The 19,186-nt window shown below is 30.8% G+C and overlaps 1 protein-coding gene across 1 annotated transcript in view; it reads right to left on the bottom strand.

The window, feature by feature from the left end:
- LOC127724144 (uncharacterized) overlaps nt 1-19,186 on the bottom strand; it is a 32,418-nt gene that overhangs the window by 10,839 nt on the left and 2,393 nt on the right. Inside the window, exons 2-6 of the mRNA XM_052231018.1 lie at nt 18,147-18,308; nt 17,172-17,287; nt 15,809-15,878; nt 13,863-13,979; nt 3,058-3,151 (exon numbers count right to left, since the gene is read on the bottom strand). Of these exons, the coding sequence (XP_052086978.1) occupies nt 3,058-3,151; nt 13,863-13,979; nt 15,809-15,878; nt 17,172-17,287; nt 18,147-18,308 (559 nt within the window). The remainder of the gene's footprint in view (nt 1-3,057; nt 3,152-13,862; nt 13,980-15,808; nt 15,879-17,171; nt 17,288-18,146; nt 18,309-19,186) is intronic.

The raw sequence follows: 19,186 nt of genomic DNA, 5'->3' as shown, positions 1-19,186 counted from the left end.
GAATTTAAAAAAAAATTCAAACTTTTTCTTTAGATGCTATTTCATGGTCTTGAAGATTAGATTCTGTCCAAGTTTCATAACATTCCATGAAGGTTTACAAATTTATCATGTCAAAAAAGTTTAATCCCAGACTGTCTGTAAATGTTAATTGTAAAAAACTAAGTCCATCTATCAGAAAAATACTGAAAATGAAAAAATATATGTTCAAAAGTTTGCTTCAGGTGTAATACCACCAAATCATGTATCATAGTATGTCACATCCAGTTGCATACGAAAAAGGGTTGAAAAGAAATATTTCCTTGAATTTGACAGTTGTAGGAAATTAATCCTACACTTCATTGGGGTAAAAAATTTCTGAGTCATAAACATATATATTGGATGTTTCAAAGCACCATTATTTTTTTTATTTGGTGTTTCTATAGAATATTTTGGGAACTTGAGGTTACATGGTTACTAAAGCTTGTACACTGGAAAAAAAGGGGTGCAATTTTGATTGGTTAACTTTGAATGATGGTTATTTTCTTATATGCAATGAATATTATGTGAAATTTTGTCTATAGTACTGCATGGACAGGATAAAACTTTACTCATGCCAAGTATTTCTTTATTTGAAACAAAGATAAATTCTGCACAATTTTTTTAAAAGTGCAAATTTTACAAAGACTAACAGGGGAAAATCAATGGCGGTATTGCACCTAATACGAGAAGCTGCTCATGCACATTTGACCTTGTGTGTACTCTCATTTGTTAAAATTTCATGCTATTTAAGGGAAATATTACAAAAATGAAATATTCTGAGTGGATTGAGTCTCAAAAACACATTTTATGAGAAAATTGAAAATTGTCTTGAAATAGGACTCTACCATGAATATTAGAAGACAGAGCAAGCCATACTCAGTGTTTTGGGGAGCTTTTTCTGACTTCTTCTCCTTATTTCTTATATTTTGCTATAATAGAAAACTTTTTCCTAAGTAGTACTATAATAAATATATAGTTATAAGTAAATGAAATAATTTTTTTAGCAGTAACAACAAATTATTCACTAAAAGGGAAGCTTTTACATTTCTTTCTTAAATGAGTGAAAGTTACCCCAATTTTTTTATTTATTGGCCTAAAAAGTTGAAATTTTGAGGAAATTAGAGGTATAAATGGACCAAAAGGGACCTTATAATAAAGACAAATAGGTCCATTAGTGGTATATATCATTCTAGAGTCATCTTTTGTATCATATTCCACTATTTGTATGCAGATGAGATAAATATTTGATCATTTATTGGTCCACACTATATTCTATCATGATGCGGCTTGATTTGGATTTTTCATAGAAATTCTGCTCGAATCGCTGTAGATGTTGTCTTACATTATACTAGATTTTTCTAAAATTTCATCTATAGTACTAGACAGGATAAAACTTTACTCATGCCAGGTATTTCTTTTTTTGAAACAAAGATAAACTCTGCACAATTTTTGAAAAGTGCAAATTTAACAAAGACTTAATAGGGGAAATCAACGGTGGTATTACACCTTCAGACATTATCAATTAATCATAAAAAACTTCTGCCAAAGTTGCATAAAATTCTATGAAGGTTTGTTAAAAGAATTGATTTGTAATAAACTTTAAACCTAGACTGTATCTATTTGTTAAATGTAAAAAAACTGTCAGTTAAATACAGGAAAAGAAAATAAATAATTTTAAATTTTTGATCTGAATACTGCATTTTGGTCTTAACTAAGCTTCTGTCCAAATTTCCTAAAATTCCATGAATGTTTGACAAAGTTATTGATGACTGAAAAACTTAACCTCAGACTAATTTTTAATGCTAACTGTAAAAAATACTAAGTCCATTAATCAATAAAATATGGGAAAATAAAAATATTTTTTTTCAAAATTTTGCTCTAGATACTGTATTTTGGTCATAAAACAAGCTTCTGTCCAAATTTCGTAAAATTTATTGAAGGTTTAACAAAGTTATTGATGACTGAATAACTTTAACCTCAGACTAATTCTGAATGTTAACTGTAAAATAAAAAAAATACCGGTAAGTCCATTTATCAGTAAAATACAGGAAAATGAAAATACTTTTTTTCAAAATTTTGCTCTGGATACTGTATTTTGGTCATAAACAAGCTTCTGTCCAAATTTCCTTAAATTCCATTCAAGTTTGACAAAGTTATTGATGTCTAAAAAAATTTTTAACCATAGACTGAACCAACATGTTAATGCCAATGACGGAATCCAGGATCCCTATGTCTCTCTTTCTCTCAACAAAAATGCTTAATATGTTTTGGCGTAACGGTCAAAATTAACATAATTTATCTATTTTCAAGTGTTCAGCATTCAGTATTCTCTGGAAAAAAATTACTGTTCACTTTTCAGTATGCCTTAAGCTCTTACAGGATTTCTTACAATTATTTGATATTAAATTGATCAAACGAAAAGGATTTATTACCCCAATATGAAAAATTTTAAACACATTTTGTTAAATACCCCAAACTTTTCAACATATATATATTTATTATGAATTATCGTTACAATTGTTTTACCTTGAAAAACGAAAATGCCCAAATGTAAAAAAAAAAATTATGCACAATAGTAAATAAAATAAATCCCCAAATGTGCACAAATGTAATGCACCTGCTAGGAGTGTGTCACACTCCCAACACCAGTTATTACATGAGGGTCTGGATGAGATACAAAGAATACAAAATGTGCAAAAAGTACAGAATAAAGGGCAAACAAATAAAGAACAGAGAAAAATAAGCAAACATAATTAAGGTCTGAAAATAATGGGGTGCTAAAATATAAAAGATACAGATAATAATGGGAATGATGGGCAAAATAAATAATGAATAGAGAAAAATGACCAAAAAAATTAGAGGATAAAGAAATAAAGGACCCCCATCAAGACCCTCATACTTGCATCTTGCATAATCACAGTAATCAGAATTTCTTCTTTATTTTTTCATAATCACTAAAATTAAAGACACTTTAAATGTGCATATTCTTTTAATCTTCTTCCCAATCAAAACTACATGTTTTTTTAAACTTATTTTTACCTTCTTGAAGAGCAGGATAAAATAATGACCTCAGAGAAGTCTTGTTTTCTGTGCTTCCAATATATTTGTGGCAGTTCTGAAGAAATTTCTGTTCCTAATTAAATATAAGAAATAAGAAATTAAAGAATTAATTTTATTTTATTTTCAAGGCTCGACATATGTGATCTATGTTTGGAATGTTACATTACTGAGCCTTTTTTTTTTTACAAAACTTGTTTAAACAGTACATATAATTGAAGGTAATAAAAGAGAGTCGTATGCAGATTTATTTACAGATTACGTTGAAAGACATTACTCCAAAATTACTGTAAAATTATATCTATGTTCATATCTTAATGATGTTTGATACATCTGATTTGAAAATCAGAAACACAACAAATAATGAATGTCCTTTCTGCACAAAATACACATTAAATAAAAGCTGGTAAGTTGCACAAAAACACCTTAAATAAAAGCTGGTAAGAAGCACATAAGCACCTTAAATAAAAGCTGGTAAGTTGCACAAAAAAACCTTAAATAAAGCTGGTAAGTTGCACAAAAACACCTTAAATGAAAGCTGGTAAGTTGCACATGTTGCACAAACATCTTAAATAAAAGCTGGCAAATTGCACAAAATAAATTACCCTTTTCCATCTTTTCAGTTTTCTGCATTTTTATTTTTTTTCTTATTTTGATACAGGTAATATAAACTAAATATTCATACAAGAGGCTGTCAAGTATATAGTAAAGCATGTATTTATTGCATTTATTAGTGTCATTGTTAAACCAATACAGCACCATTTATCAATTCATCAAGGATCATAACTGCAAAGGTAATAAATTGCTTCGCCGAGCGCAGCTGGATACGACCGCAGAGGTCCAACCCTGACAGTTGGGGCAAAAATGGACGCAATATTCGCGCTTGATACATTTCTGAATTTGGATTGTAATTGAATATTTGACACATGAAAGGTTTCTGACACAGAATAACAGTTGTCAAAGAACTTACAATTGGTTATATGATTTGAAATTTGGATTACCTCCCTTACACTGCTTTTAAATTGTCTTAATTGTTCATTAACCATTACTTTATACATAATTAAAAGGTTCTAAAGTTTCACAGAAACCAGATAAACTTCAATAATTTTCCAATGAATCAAGGACCATATCTCCTGAATAGCAAAAAAATGATCATCGTAAATTTTGACCTCCATTTTTTCATCAATAACAACATTTTAAAGTTTGAAAAGCATTGTATGAACAATAAACAAATCTATGCACTTAAACAGCTGGAATTGTAACAAAATAGAAGTCCCTTTATTATAAAAGTTCCAAATGGAAGAAATATCATGTACAACAAACATTACAGTATTTGTTGTTAACAGAATAAACGATAGCTGGCCTTAATGACCATTTGCCCCCAAAAAAAAACAGAAGAAAAAGAGATACAAGGTATTTATTAACAAAACAGCAAACCAAAAATTAAAATCAAAGCATCATCGATGTTGTGATCCAGCCATATTCATAGCTACCGGTAGTCTGATATTCTTTCTGACCATACTTTTTTAAATATTTTTTTTTTTCTTTCCATTTCCAATCTTACTGTAAAATTTCTATGTTTGTCCAAAGGTAGGGAATTTCACAATATTGATGCAAATATTGATATATATATATATATATTGATATTTCAATTTTAGACTATATCAAGATTTTTTTTTTATAAATATTTGCAACTTAATGGTATTGACAAGAATGGAAAGGGAAATTGTCAAACCAGTAATATATTTTTTATATGCCTACTGAGACTACTATAACACTGTGTTATAGTAGTCTCAGATGCCTATAATAATAACTGGCTTAATAATTTCCTGAAAGAGGCCTTGGAAATGCACTTTCTCAACAACAAAAATTAAAAAAAACAATAACTATTTTTTATCTAAATTGGTGTTCATTCTTCATTAAGAAAAAATACATGTCCTGTATTCAAATTTAAATGTACAAATACCTAATGCTGATATATTTCCAATTACTATTAAATAGCAATATAATGGGATATAAATGTAGAACAAAACAAATAAATTTTATTGCAGAAAATGCTCAGGTAAGAGTAATGCAATTTTGTTTATTGTTTCAACCAAATTTCTGATAATTGTAACTAATTAATTAGAACTTGATTATTGACTTATGTCAGATGATAATGACACTGATTTTACAAGTGAAATAAAATTTGCTTGCATTTTTTATACCTATTTTTTCATTTTTTGTCTTTTCTTTGAAAAAAAACAAATCTGATTAATCATTCAGCTAGCTAGCAAAATTAACAGAATATTTTAATGTAGCGTAGATCAAAATAAATAATACATTTGTAGGTTTACTATTGAGGTCAAGAGTGTGTGTATTCAGTGAGGTGTGTAATAAATTGTGTCTATTTAATTATGTAACAGGTCATGAGATATTAACTGTGGTGAATTAAGACTGGGGTTGTTTCTAATTAATACTTACACCTTTGAGTGTAATTATTTGAAAATCATGACAGTTGATAATCATATTGACTATGGAAAGAATTAGAGTAATACCATTTCAAAAAAGAGTGGGAATCAACTTAGATATATTAATACACATCTTGACCCAAATTTCATTGAACAATAACTTAAAGAAGCATAAGATACTAATATAATACTTTCAAAATTCTTACTAACTGATTCAATTGATGTACAAATACTTTTTCAAATTAATTCATAAATAGTAAATTATTATAAATTTTGATTTACAAAGGAACTATATGCAAGTGTACATCTAAAAGAAAAGGGTTGTTCGACCAATCTTTTCGTAATTTAAGAGAAAATAACATGTCAAAAGTTGGCAGTTTATGATTAAAATGGTGTAGAAAGTTTCTGCAAGTCATAAAAACACATAATTAGTTTCATCATATGTCTTCAACTTAGTATTCTTCACCATCTCCAAAACCAGAGTGATCGCATAGATCCAGCATGGATGAATCAAAAATAATGCATATGCTGAAATGTCTTGCCTGCTTAACTGTTCATGATAGACTTTATGTTAAAGAGTCTTATAGAAAAATGTATACAAGAATTACCATGATTACCTAAAATTAACATTAATATCAATAATCAACAAGAAATGATTGTAACAGGATGCTGTTACGAAGTCTCCCAAAAGAAGCTCCCATAATTCGTAATTGCCAGGGTCACCTGACATTGGGCAACATGCAGTGAATATTGGTTTGGTCCAGTAAAGTTATATGCATTAGTGATGCCTGGGGACTAACCTTGTATATCATTCAAATCATCTTGGCATGACAAACCAGAATATATATGGTTTAGGGGTGGGGATCTCGACCATTTACAAGATACTAGAACATTGGGGGTGGGGGGAATCCCTGGGGACTGACCGTATACGTCATTCAAATGTTACAGACATGACAAATAGGAATATATATGGTTTAGGGGTGGGGATCTCAACCATTTACAAGATATTAGAACTTTCTCAATTGGCAGGGGGTCGGGATGACCCCTGGGGACTAATCCTGTATATCATTCAAACCATCTTCGCATGACAAACCAGAATATATATGGTTTAGGGGTGGGGATCTTGACCACTTACAAGATATTAGAACTTTCTTAAATGGCAGGGGGTGGGGGTGACCCCTGGGGACTAACCCTGTATTTCATTTTATGTGCTTTATCATGACAAACCAGAATATATATGGTTTAGGGGTGGGGATCTCGACCATTTACAAGATATTAGAACTTTCTCAAATGGCAGGGGGTCAAGATGACCCCTGGGGACTAACCCTGTATATCATTCAAACCATCTTAGCATGACAAACCAGAATATATATGGTTTAGGGGTGGGGATCTTGACCACTTACAAGATATTAGAACTTTCTCAAATGGCAGGGGGTTGGGATGACCCCTGGGGACTAACCCTGTATTTCATTTGATGTGCTTTATCATGAAAAACCAGAATATATATGGTTTAGGGGTGGGGATCTGGACCATTTACAACATATTAGAACTTTCTCAAATGGCAGGGGGTTGGGATGACCCCTGGGGACTAACCCTGTATATCATTCAAACCATCTTAGCATGACAAACCAAAATATATATGGTTTAGGGGTGGGGATCTTGACCACTTACAAGGTATTAGAACTTTCTTAAATGGCAGGGGGTGTGGGTGACCTCTGGGGACTTACCCTGTATTTCATTTAATGGGCTTTATCATTTAGAACATTTTCAATTAAAAAGATTGTGTCTATCACAAACGGTTTTCAATTTATAATCATTTGAAAATTTAAAAAAATAAAATCCCATAGGGTTCTTTAGTAAAACTCTCTTTTCTTTTTGCCCCTCAAAGTACCCCTTTATAAACCCCATTGCACAAACAAAACCCTGATTGCACCACTAGACATGTTAGTCTAACATATTGTGAAACCCTAAGTTAATCTGACAAGTGGTTTTGGAGAACGGGTGCGGACAAGTTCAAATTTAAAAGCGGCGGAAGAGGAAGAAGAATAATAATAATAATAATAATAACTGAGCAAAAACAATAAGTCTTCCCAAACTTCGTTTGGGAGACTTAATTAAAATGAGGTAAAGGTCAGATAAACCCTGTCAGACAAACATGTACGCCTTACAATCAAATCCTTAACAAAATTCTTCCAGACAGAATTATATGCCTTGCAATCATTCCATCTCCACATTTAGCTAACCAAATGCTTATAGTTTCTAAGAAAAGAACTTTACCATGAAAACATAACGCTGATTTCTGAACCATATACATTAGGTCAAAGTCAAACAAAACTGCCAGACACCATTAAATCATTCCATACACCAATAAAACTGACCTGCTTAAAGTATCTGACATACAAAAACTTAACATTCAACAATGAAAATAAGGTCATGGTCAGATAAACTCTGCCAGATGGAACAGGGACCCAATCATTTCCCCCATGGATTACTTCAATGCAATTTTATCATAACTGAGGGGCAGATTTTTTATTCCCTAAATTAGACTGCAAAATTTCAATTAGCTTCTAATACTAGTAGCCCCCTTCATGGTTTCTGGGTGAATTCTTGGAAGGTCATGAGAGCAAAACTGTGTTGAGTATTAATAGGGTCATTTTATAAACTTCCTGGTTAAAATCAAAATAAAATTTGGACCATTTACTCAAGACAATCATCCACCCTATATATTTCAGAATCACTTAAAAATTTAACAGAAGTTGAAAGTTCGATGAATACCCTGTAGATATACTACAAATTTAAGCATCTTTACATAATTTTCATCTCGGTACAATATCACATTTAAAAGATGGTAGATTTATTAAGGGACTTCATTCTAGGGTACTGTACTGGTACATGTATCCTGTAACTGGGATCCTATTCCAGATAAGGATGTCAACCTTACAATCCATCTATTCACCACATGTAGTCTCTGAGAAACAGACTTAACCATGCAAACATAACATTTCCCAATTAAGTCAAGGTCAGATGAATCCTGCCAGACAGACTAGTACATCTTACAATCATTACATACACCAAATATAGGTGACCTATTGCTCATAGCATCTGAGAATGGAACTAAAACACAAAATTACTAATTTGAGCAATGAACCATGAAAATGAGGTCAAGGTTGGATGAAACTTGCCAGACAGACATGTAAACCTTACAATCATTCCATACACCAAATAGCTGAGCTACTGCTAATAGTATTTGAGATACAGACTTGACCACAAAAATTTAATCTTGATCAAAGATTCATGAAATGAGGTCAAGGTCAGGTTAACCCTGTCTAACATACATGTAAACCTTGCAAGAATCCCATATACATAGTTATCCTATCACTCATACTTAGTGAGAAATTCACATGACAAAAAAATATACATTTTTTCAAGCAGTTACTGAACCATGAAAATAAGGTCAAGGACAAAGGACATATCACATCCATAAGCTTTGTAACATAACCCATCTGTATACAAAGTATGAAGCATCCAAGTTTTTAAGCCTCTGAAATATGAAATAAAAAATGTGCTTCACCGAGCACAGCTGGATATGACCGCAGAGGTCCAACCCTGAACAGTGGGGACAAAAATGGACACAATATTCAAGCTTGATACAGGTCTGAATTGGGATTGTAATTAGATATTTGACACATTATAGGTTTCTGACACAGAATAAATGTAGTCAAAGAACTTGAAATGGTTATATGATTTGAATTTATATTCAATTGAAGATTTCTTGCTGTTGTGCAATACACTGTGCTGTTGCGCAATACTTAGTAAATCTGTTTTCAGACTATATACAAAGAATTAGCAAAATAAATTGTGACTCCCAATTTTTTTTGTTGAAAATTTATAATTTCTTAAATCTTGAGGAAAAAAAATTGACCCCACCCCCAAAAAAACTATTTTTTTACCCCCTCCAAAAAAAAAAATATTTGAAAATGTTATTGTCTGAAAACTAGCAAAATGCTTGTTTTGGCCCCTGATTCCTGAATGATTTGGGCAATTATCCCCAAAATGAATCCCAACCTTCTACTTGTGGTATTGAATCTTGTGCTACAATTTCAGAGCAATCAAAATATTTATACATGTTATACACAAGTTATTGTACTGAAACTAGAAAAATGCTTGTTTTGGGCCTGAATTCCTAAACGGTTGGGACCATCACCCCCAAAAACAATCTCAACCTTCTTTTTGTGGTATTGAACTTTTTGATTAAATTTCATAGAGATCCATACACTTAAACTAAAATTATTGTCCGGAAACCAAATGTCTTCGGACGACAACACAAATTTTTTGCGGTCGTATAAAAACACCACTGCCAGATTATAATTCCTATGTTTCGCCTGTTTACCCTCTATCTTCTTATGTACTTCTGTTGAAAGAAAAGATATAAATGAAAAGGTAGGATTTGGGGTCAAATGGCTTGAAAATCAATGGTATTTCAAGTATCTTCAATTTGCAGAAATAAATGTTTGAACATCTGCACTGCACTTTTATAAAACATTGTAGTGTTTGGTTTAAAATATTTCTTTTTCATGAGTTACACACCTATACCGTAATCGGGCTTGTATAGTTCGCACTGGTACATAGTCCGCACCCCCTTCTCCCCACGAAATTTCAGGTAAAAAAACTTTATGTAACTGTTAAAAAAGGTCTAATGAAACTCCGGTAATTTCAAATCGTGTGTGGTTGTTTGCGGCATTTTCTTGGAAAAACCTGTTTTCCATCATCAAACAGAAGCTGAAACTGCTTGTAAATGATTTTAGAACACTTCACGATTGTTAAAATAAGTTTAAAAACTTCTGTATGTTTAAACCGGATGTTTGAAAAGCACGTGTAAAAGAAGAAAACAAACGGTGAGAGTTGAAATCCGTACACAATAGATATCACTATAATACGACTTTGAAAGTAAAACAGTTCCATCCTTATGTAAAACAGTGTTTAATATATCTATTATATTAATGTTTGAAGGGTCTTAAGCTAATACAAAACATATTTGTCAGTATGAAACACTAAAACAGAACGAATAATACCCGATTACGTTTTGTAATTTACACATCGTAAGCTGGTTTACAGTTGTCTTTTTTACTTTTTTTGTACCGTTTCATTCGAATTATAGTCATTTCGTACCCTAACCATTTCGTACCCCCCATTTCAACCCTGGCAAAAACCATTTCGTACCCTGACCATTTCGTACCTCATGGAATATTTACATGTATACCATTTCGTACCTCATGGTAGATTTTTATGTATATCATTCCGTACCTCATGGATGATTTATTAGTGTTTCATTTCTTGGTACAAACTGTCTCATTGATGTACGCCATTTCGTACCTTATGGAAGATTTATATGTATACCATTTTATACCTCGTGGAAGATTTGTATGTATACCATTTGGTACCTCATGGAAGGTTTGTATGTATGCCATTTCGTACATCGCGGAGGATTTATATGTGTTTTATTTCTTGGTTAAAACAGTCTCATTGACCTTTTAATGTAAGGTGGTAGAGGTCATGAGAAATGTCTAAAATTTAGAAATAAAGCACCTATGAGATATTGTACAAATAGGAATAAAGTCAATAAACGATTTTTTTTTAAATCTGTAAAACTTTGTATTTAAGATATTTATTTAAAATATTAGCTGGCGCTTTAGTAACAGTTCACTTTTCTGCCGATAACACTGATTTGTTACTTTTGTATACATTTGTAACTAAAGACACATGCCGTACTGGCGTATTGTTTTAAAAAGGTAGCATTCTATTTAATTGGATTAAAAATGTTTATTGAATATACGTGCCATTTGAAATTGTGACGCGTGCCTTAATATTGATATATATTCAATTGATTATTGTAAAGTGTAGTTGAACCTAAATGTATATATCATATGCATGTTTTTTTTTAAATAATACTTTTAGAAAATATGCAATACACACGAAAAAAAAGATATTTACCAAACTTTTTTTGAATTTAGAAGGAAAGATAAATGCATTTCCTGACGAAAACAACGGGTAATAACTATAAAAACAGTTGCAGATAATTATTCCTTTGTTGGTTAATTAACCTCATATTTTTAGAGTTGAAAAATTAATTAAGGATAAATCCTGCAAACAAACAAAGTGTGCTGCTTAGTCAAACCAATCATCGGTCTTTATAACATTTCTACGGCTGGATGCATTTTATTTATGTTATTTAAAAAAAAATTAAAATCATCTCAAAATGTTTTATATCTTAAAAAAATTATAACTTTTACAAATATTTTGGGTACAAAATGGCAGAGGTACGAAATGGTCAAGGTACGAAATAACTTGCTCATGGAATATTTCGTACCGCACGGAAGATTTATATGAACAACTGTTAATAACTACAAAAACAGTTGCAGATAATTATTCCTTCGTTGGTTAAATAACCTCATATTTTTAGAGTTGAAAAATCAATTAAGGATAAAACGTGCAAACAAACAAAGTGTAATTAAAACTATTAAAATTTCCAAGTGCAGCTTGATAAAACCAAATTAAAATTTCTATGGCTGGATGCATTTTATTTATGTCATATTTTAAAAAAATTGAAATCATCACAAAATGTTTTATATCTTTAAAAAAAAACATATTTTATATCTTAAAAAAAGTATAACTTTTACAAATATTTTGGGTACAAAATGGCAGAGGTACAAAATGGTCAAGGTACGAAATATGATTTTTTTTAATTTATCTTGAATGGACCAGTATGCATTAAATATAAAACATTTTAAATACTAATAATTAGGCTGTATGAGGGATCTTTCCTTTTTTGAATTATAAATTTGTGTTATCCAAATCTCCAATTCCGATTTTGGTACAAAATTCAACGATTTACAAATATTATGATACGAAATGGTAAACATATATTTAGTCAATGAGGTACAAAATGGTATATGCATTTGGCTCATAGGGTACGAAATGGTTTTTATCATGGGTACGAAATGGTAAATGTTGGGTACGAAATAGTAACTTTGGGTACGAAATGGCAGAGGTACGAAACGGTCAGGGTACCAAATGACTTACTACCTTTCATTCAAGCAGATACCAGTTTATTTTAAGCAATGCATTAAAAGAAACGAGAAATTAGTAATTCAAGCGTTTAATATTTAAATTTATCAGTATTAATATGATATTGAATAAAAATAACTTATTAATATGGATTAGGTAAAATTATTAGTTTGAAAAATGATAAGAGCACCCTCTATAATATCAATAACAAACATGGCGGAACGTAAACAAACCACCTGGCGAAATTGAATTTTTCTCTTATTATACTCTATAGTCCACACCCCTGTCTGGCAGTTTCAATTTGGAGAATAAAACCGCGGACTATACAAGCCTTTTAACGGTAAACTAGGAACAATAAATTCGGTGAAATGGTGAAATTACCCAAACTCTTGACTCCTTCATGTAACAAAACTCTCACCCCAAATATATTCAAACACTGAATTTCAAAGGATGTGTAGTTTGTGTTTACCATCTATTTGCAATTGAAAATGATTTAGTAATTTAACCTTACTTAACTTTTATATGCCAAAAAAATGAAAACAACATTGTAAATTTCATATGTCCGAAGGGCTTTTCTGGATTTACCTTTATCAGGAACTCTTAAACGCCAAACATTTGAAAGCCAAGGTTGTATAAGAACCATAACAGTTCAAGAGCAGTACCTAAATAAATAGCTTTATCCATCTAAGGTCAACTTTGCCTAAAGATGTTGAAACCTTAGTTTCCTAATAATCTATAAAATTTATAAACATATACTTTAAGAAAGGTTTGTTATAAATCATGTAAGTACCTAAGTACGGACTACTGTGCTTATGTTGTTTCAGAGGGAAAGAGTTTGAAAAGTTAATTGCAGGTCATGTTCTCCAAGGAGATCAGTTTGGCAAAATATTCTGACATGTAATAGGTACAAAAAGCTTTCAGGAGGATATTCTTTATTGAAAGTCCTTGTAACAGGGAATATAGGCAAACATTTATACCTAATGGAAAAAACTTACAATGCAGCATGGACGTATGACAACTTTCTCATGAACTCATAAACTGTGAATTCGTTATCATTCCTAGGATACCACTTTTTTGTCTATTTCGCTTGCATGCAGACCTCGGCAAAACCAGGAAATCTTATATCAAAGAAAAAACATTTTTTCCTAAATCTATGAAAATTGGTACCCACAAGAATAAATGAATCCACAGTATTATTTTTGTTTAATGTACATTTCTTTTATAAGTTTCTACATAATGAACATTATTCATAGTTAAGATATTAATACATACATCTAGTTTTAGACCAACTGAAACAACATCAAATATTCTCTTTGACAGATCTGTACACATCTCAAATAATTTCTGCATAGACGGTTTAAAGTTAGGAACTTTTTCAGAAGGCCATTCCTAAAACATAAATTTTCAAAAAATTCTGTTAATATAATCAATTAAAACATAAGTGATTTAGCTAAACAGATGAAACTTTTTTTCAGAAGATATTATGTATCCCCTATATTTACATTACATATCAATTTTCATCAAAATAATCAGCTCAGCCTTTCTGATAAAAATCAATGCTATAAATTAAAATATTTTATCGATGTTTTTTTATTATTGCAAAAATTGCGGCAGGATAGGTTTTTCAAAATTAAAAAAACAAAACTGGTATTTCAAATTTAGATATCATTATTTGATTAAAGCATTACCTGAAATCACAATATTATAAATCTAACAATTTTGTCCATTGTTTGACAGTTGCAGTAACAAATGCATGCAAAAATTTCTGAATTTACAGTATCTAATTTCCCAAATAATGAAAGTACAAAACATTTGAGTGCTAACAAAACAATAACCACCCTATTTATTTGAATGTGCTTGTCCAAGGTCAAGAACCTCTTCAGCAATTGCCTCATATTATATCTTAATTTTGTCCATTTAATAAATTCGGCTTTGTTGAACTAATTTTCATACAAGATTGGTCTTAGCAAACAATTCCGTTTGCTTTATAATACCTCAGCACTTAATAATGTTAGCTTGTATCAATTTATCATGCTTCTTAAAATGACTGGGTTGGCATGGTAGCAAACATGTTTAACCCTGCCCAATTCTCTATGTGCTTGTCCCAAGTCAGGAGCCTGTGATTAAGTGGGTGTTGTTTGTTTCTGTAGATCATATATTTGTTTTTCTTTTGTTGTTAGATAAGATTAGAAAATTTATTTTGATTCGGCATAAGTCAAATATACAACACAAGCTCTAAGGAGCTTTTGACTGAATATTAAAACATATACATAACATAAGAACAGTCTTAAGATATAAACAACATGTAATACAAAGTTGAATCTCACACATAGCATGCAATAACAAGAATGTGTCCATAGTACACGGATGCCCCACTCGCACTATCATTTTTCTATGTTCAGTGGACCAAGAAATTGGGGTCAAAACTCTAATTTGGCATTAAAATTAGAAAGATCATATCATAACAAACAGGTGTACTAAGTTTCAAATTGATTGGACTTCAACTTCATCAAAAACTACCTTGACCAAAAACTTACCTGAAGTGACCAAAAACTTTAACCTGAAGTGGGACAGACGGACGAATGAACGAACAGACGGAGGAACAGACGCACAGACCAAAAAACATAATGCCCCTAGGTGGGGCATAAAAATTTAGCAGCAAATTTAAAATGAAGTAAAGCATGGTTTACCTATTTAAAAGTTTAAAATTTAGATTAAAAATATGGTAACTATTTAGATTACTATTATAAAAATCAAATAAAAAAGTTTGGAACAAATATTTTCAAAATGCATTGATTACCCAATTTCTTGAAATATGTGTCAAAAACTAAAATTGAAATATTTAAAAATTTGTGAAGAAATACATCAATACTAGTCCAAAGCAACAAAAAACAACATAAATAATAAATAATAAATAATAAACAGCTCAAGAGTTATCTGCAAGCAGAAAAGCGACATTCCAAACCGTTTCAGGACTGAATAAGACTTTTAAAATGTAAAATATAAGCTTCATTAAAATAGGGAGTCAAAAATTTTATCAATATCTTAACAAAGTACAGTACGAAACCTAGTGAAACCTGAGAAGTTTCTGTTCACATGAGAAAGTATTTTTTACCTTTCTCTTAACCATATTTAGAAATTTTCATTAACTTTATGATTCTTTCATCAAAAAAAAGATATCAACAGAGAAGAGCATTTTGAAAGTAAATCTATCATACTAATAGATGGTCCTCTGGGGTCATATTCCAAGCCTCTTTATAGTCTCCCACGGGTCTCTCTGGGTTTAATCTACAATTCAAATCATACTGTCACAATATAATAATGCATTATCACTAAATATAGGTTGATAGGTCAAATATAATAACTTAAGAAGAAGAAGGTTTATTCCTATGTAACAATAAAATTTATTATTTAAAAGAACAGAGTTCCAATATCCCCCGCGTTGCACGTATTTTATCTATCCCAGGTACAAGGGTAATAACTAAAAAAAAAAACCTCTTTTTGTTCTTTAAAACTTTTTATAAACATCTAAGAGAAATGAAAGCCTCAGAACAAATGTAATACGATTTCCGTTATAATTAATATATTCAAGGGGCATAACTCGTTTAAAACATTTGATCAGCACTTATTATTGAAAGTGACAAAGACATATTGCTGATATAAACCTATGATATAAATTTCATAAAATTCTGGCAAGAATTGCACACATGAGAGCACTAACAATGCAATTTTCCATATAATCAGTATTTCCAAGGGGCATAACTCTTTTAAAAATAATTGATCAGCACTAATTTTCGAATTTTGGCCGAGACATTCATGATATAAACCTATATTATAAATTTCATAAAAATCTGGCAAGAATTGTACAAATGAGAGCGCTAACAATGCAATTTTCCATATAATTAAGGTTTCCAAGGAGCATAACTCTTTTAAAAATAATTGAATGTAACCTACTTGCTTAAAATTTCTCTTGTTTCACTTGCTTCTAAGTCTCCTCAAGTATTCTAGGATTTATACTTGGATTTCAACTTATTTGGCTTTGAGTATTCCTGATGAATGTATATTTAGAAAAGCTCTTCTGAAGCATGAAATTCAAACATATTTTTTTATTTTCCTTTTCAGCGTTTCCTCCGATTGTTGGATGTCTTTGTTGGTATTATTGCATTTTGGGTTGCTCATGTCTTTAATATATATCTTATCTAATTCATATTGAAAAACAAACATTTATGGTACTTGCAAAAGTGAAAATACATAATCATTTGTCCCTAATTTCTTTTTATAAGATCATAACTAGTCCAGCTGTTTTTAGACATCTTCATCTTTACAACACTTTTTTATTAAAGAACTTTACTTGTTAAAACTTTTGACTATTCAAAAACTTAAACAACAGTTGTCTAGAAATAATTCTTGTAAATAAAATTAGAGTTGAAAGAGAAAGATTACAACTGGGCAACAAAAGAGCAAAAAAGAGGAAAACAGAAATGAGTGCTGGCAACTTGTCTTTGCCATCTGTGCCAAGAATCAAACCAAGGACTTAAGTATGTGCAGTAAGTAAGTAAATAAGGTATATAGTTATTTTACTTTTCAACTTCTAGTCCAACCCAACCAAAATTATAGTTATGTGATCTTGCAAACTTTTCCTTTTCTTTCACAGGCTGCAAAAAGAAGTCTTTTGATGAGCTGAATGCTTCATTTATCTGAAGAAAAAAACCATAAAAGAACATAATCATGCATGCAAGTTTCACAGAAAACATTTCAAATTTTTAGACAAGTTGAAAATAAACACATCACTTAAATGTTTTGGACAGCTAATGTACTGAACAAATAGCATTTTTGTCAGACAAACATTTTCCGAACATTCAGTTATATACAATAAAAAAATAAAAAGTGCAATACCCATGGCTGTCCAACATCAACCGAATAAAGGAAAGTTCAAAATTAAAAATCCTTAGAATATGCAAAATAGCTCCTCAATTGTCAATTATGAAAATTAATTTAAAAAAAAAGACAACCTAATATAAAAGTGGGGGATAGCATGATTTCATATCAGCTAGGTTGAGTATTTTATGCATTAAGCATTATTTGACACAGTAATCTGATGTAGATTATTGAAGTGTATTGACATGGATATTGTTTCATTTCTTTTTTAGAAGTTACAAAAAATATATGCTATATAGGAAAGATACTAGTATATAGAAAGCAAATATCATAAACATAAGAAATATAAATGATATAAACAAAGTATGTCAATGAAGAATAAAATATAGACCTGTTTTAATGACAATTACTGTGGATTCATTATTATTTTTTGGATACCAATTTTTGTGGATTTCAGGGGTACAGGTGAATCACAAATTTAAATGTTCAACCCAGTACAAACTTTCTATTGGCTTGTATGCAGACTTCTTTAAAACCCCAAAATCAAATACCCATGTTATGCAATTTTTCCTTAATGCAGGAAAAAAAGGTACCAACGAAAATTATTTAATCCACAGTATTACTTTTTGTGGGAGGCTGCTGTTTATCTCCTCCCCACTATGATGCATCATTACTTACAGTTTCCTCAGGGATGCCATGATTTTTCAGATAGCAGAATCCTATTCCCTCCAATGCTTGACACATTTCTGAGCCAAGTTTGTCCAATTCAACATGACCTTCCTTTCCCACAGCATACAGCTGGAAATCAATTACAGGAATTGTTGTCATATTGCTATCCTTCTGAAATAGTAAAAATATAATCATGACCGACTATACAGTATGAGTTTTTCTCATTGTTGAAGGTTATAAGGCTGCCTATAATTGCTTACATCCACTTCATTTGAACTCTGGTGGATTTAATAATTAGTCATTGGCAATCATACATGTACCACATCTCCTTATTTTAACATAACATCTCAAAAGAATTTGCTACAGTAATTTAATCAATTTCGGTCCAACAGTCAGGGATATAACTCTATAGGGTTATTACAGAAAATAACTTGCATGTGTTATTACAGATACTTTCATGAGTTGTCTACTCTTTATTCCTTAAATTTTCTAAATCTGTAATAACATATGTTTGTTATTTGTAAAATAAATCAAAAATATTTTAATCTATAGTGGGCTCTAGGGAACTCTTCAGACTTTGCGCAGAAACTAAATACATAGCCTTGATAACTAATGTTTTAATTAAATTAATACATTTTGGATTAACCATGGTAAATCAATGAGATGAGGCTTTTAAGGGATAAACTTAGCTGTAATAACAAGGCTTAGTTATTAAAGGAATGTAACTTATTATATGAGACACTTGGGAATTACTGGGAAGCTTGCGCAGAACCTCATTAGATGCTCTGGTCATTATTTCTTACAATAAATTAAAATACATTGTAATTAAGCATGATGTATGTCTGGTCAAATGCTTTGGAGTGATGTAGAGAAGCTGTGATAACACCCTTTAGTTATTACAGGCATATTTTTTCTGTAATAACATAGGTGTAGTATGCATAATTGGCAAACTGTGAACTGTTATATCTTTCTATAGTTAATTGAGTATACATAAAGACAATAGTAATATCAATAGAACTTGTATACATTTTAACTAAACTAATGATGTA

Source organism: Mytilus californianus, unplaced genomic scaffold (assembly GCF_021869535.1).
Source record: "Mytilus californianus isolate M0D057914Y unplaced genomic scaffold, xbMytCali1.0.p SCAF_14, whole genome shotgun sequence".
Taxonomy (NCBI): Eukaryota; Metazoa; Mollusca; class Bivalvia; order Mytilida; family Mytilidae; genus Mytilus; species Mytilus californianus.
Note: the sequence above shows the minus strand (reverse complement) of the source record. Positions and strands in the feature narration are given on the sequence as shown.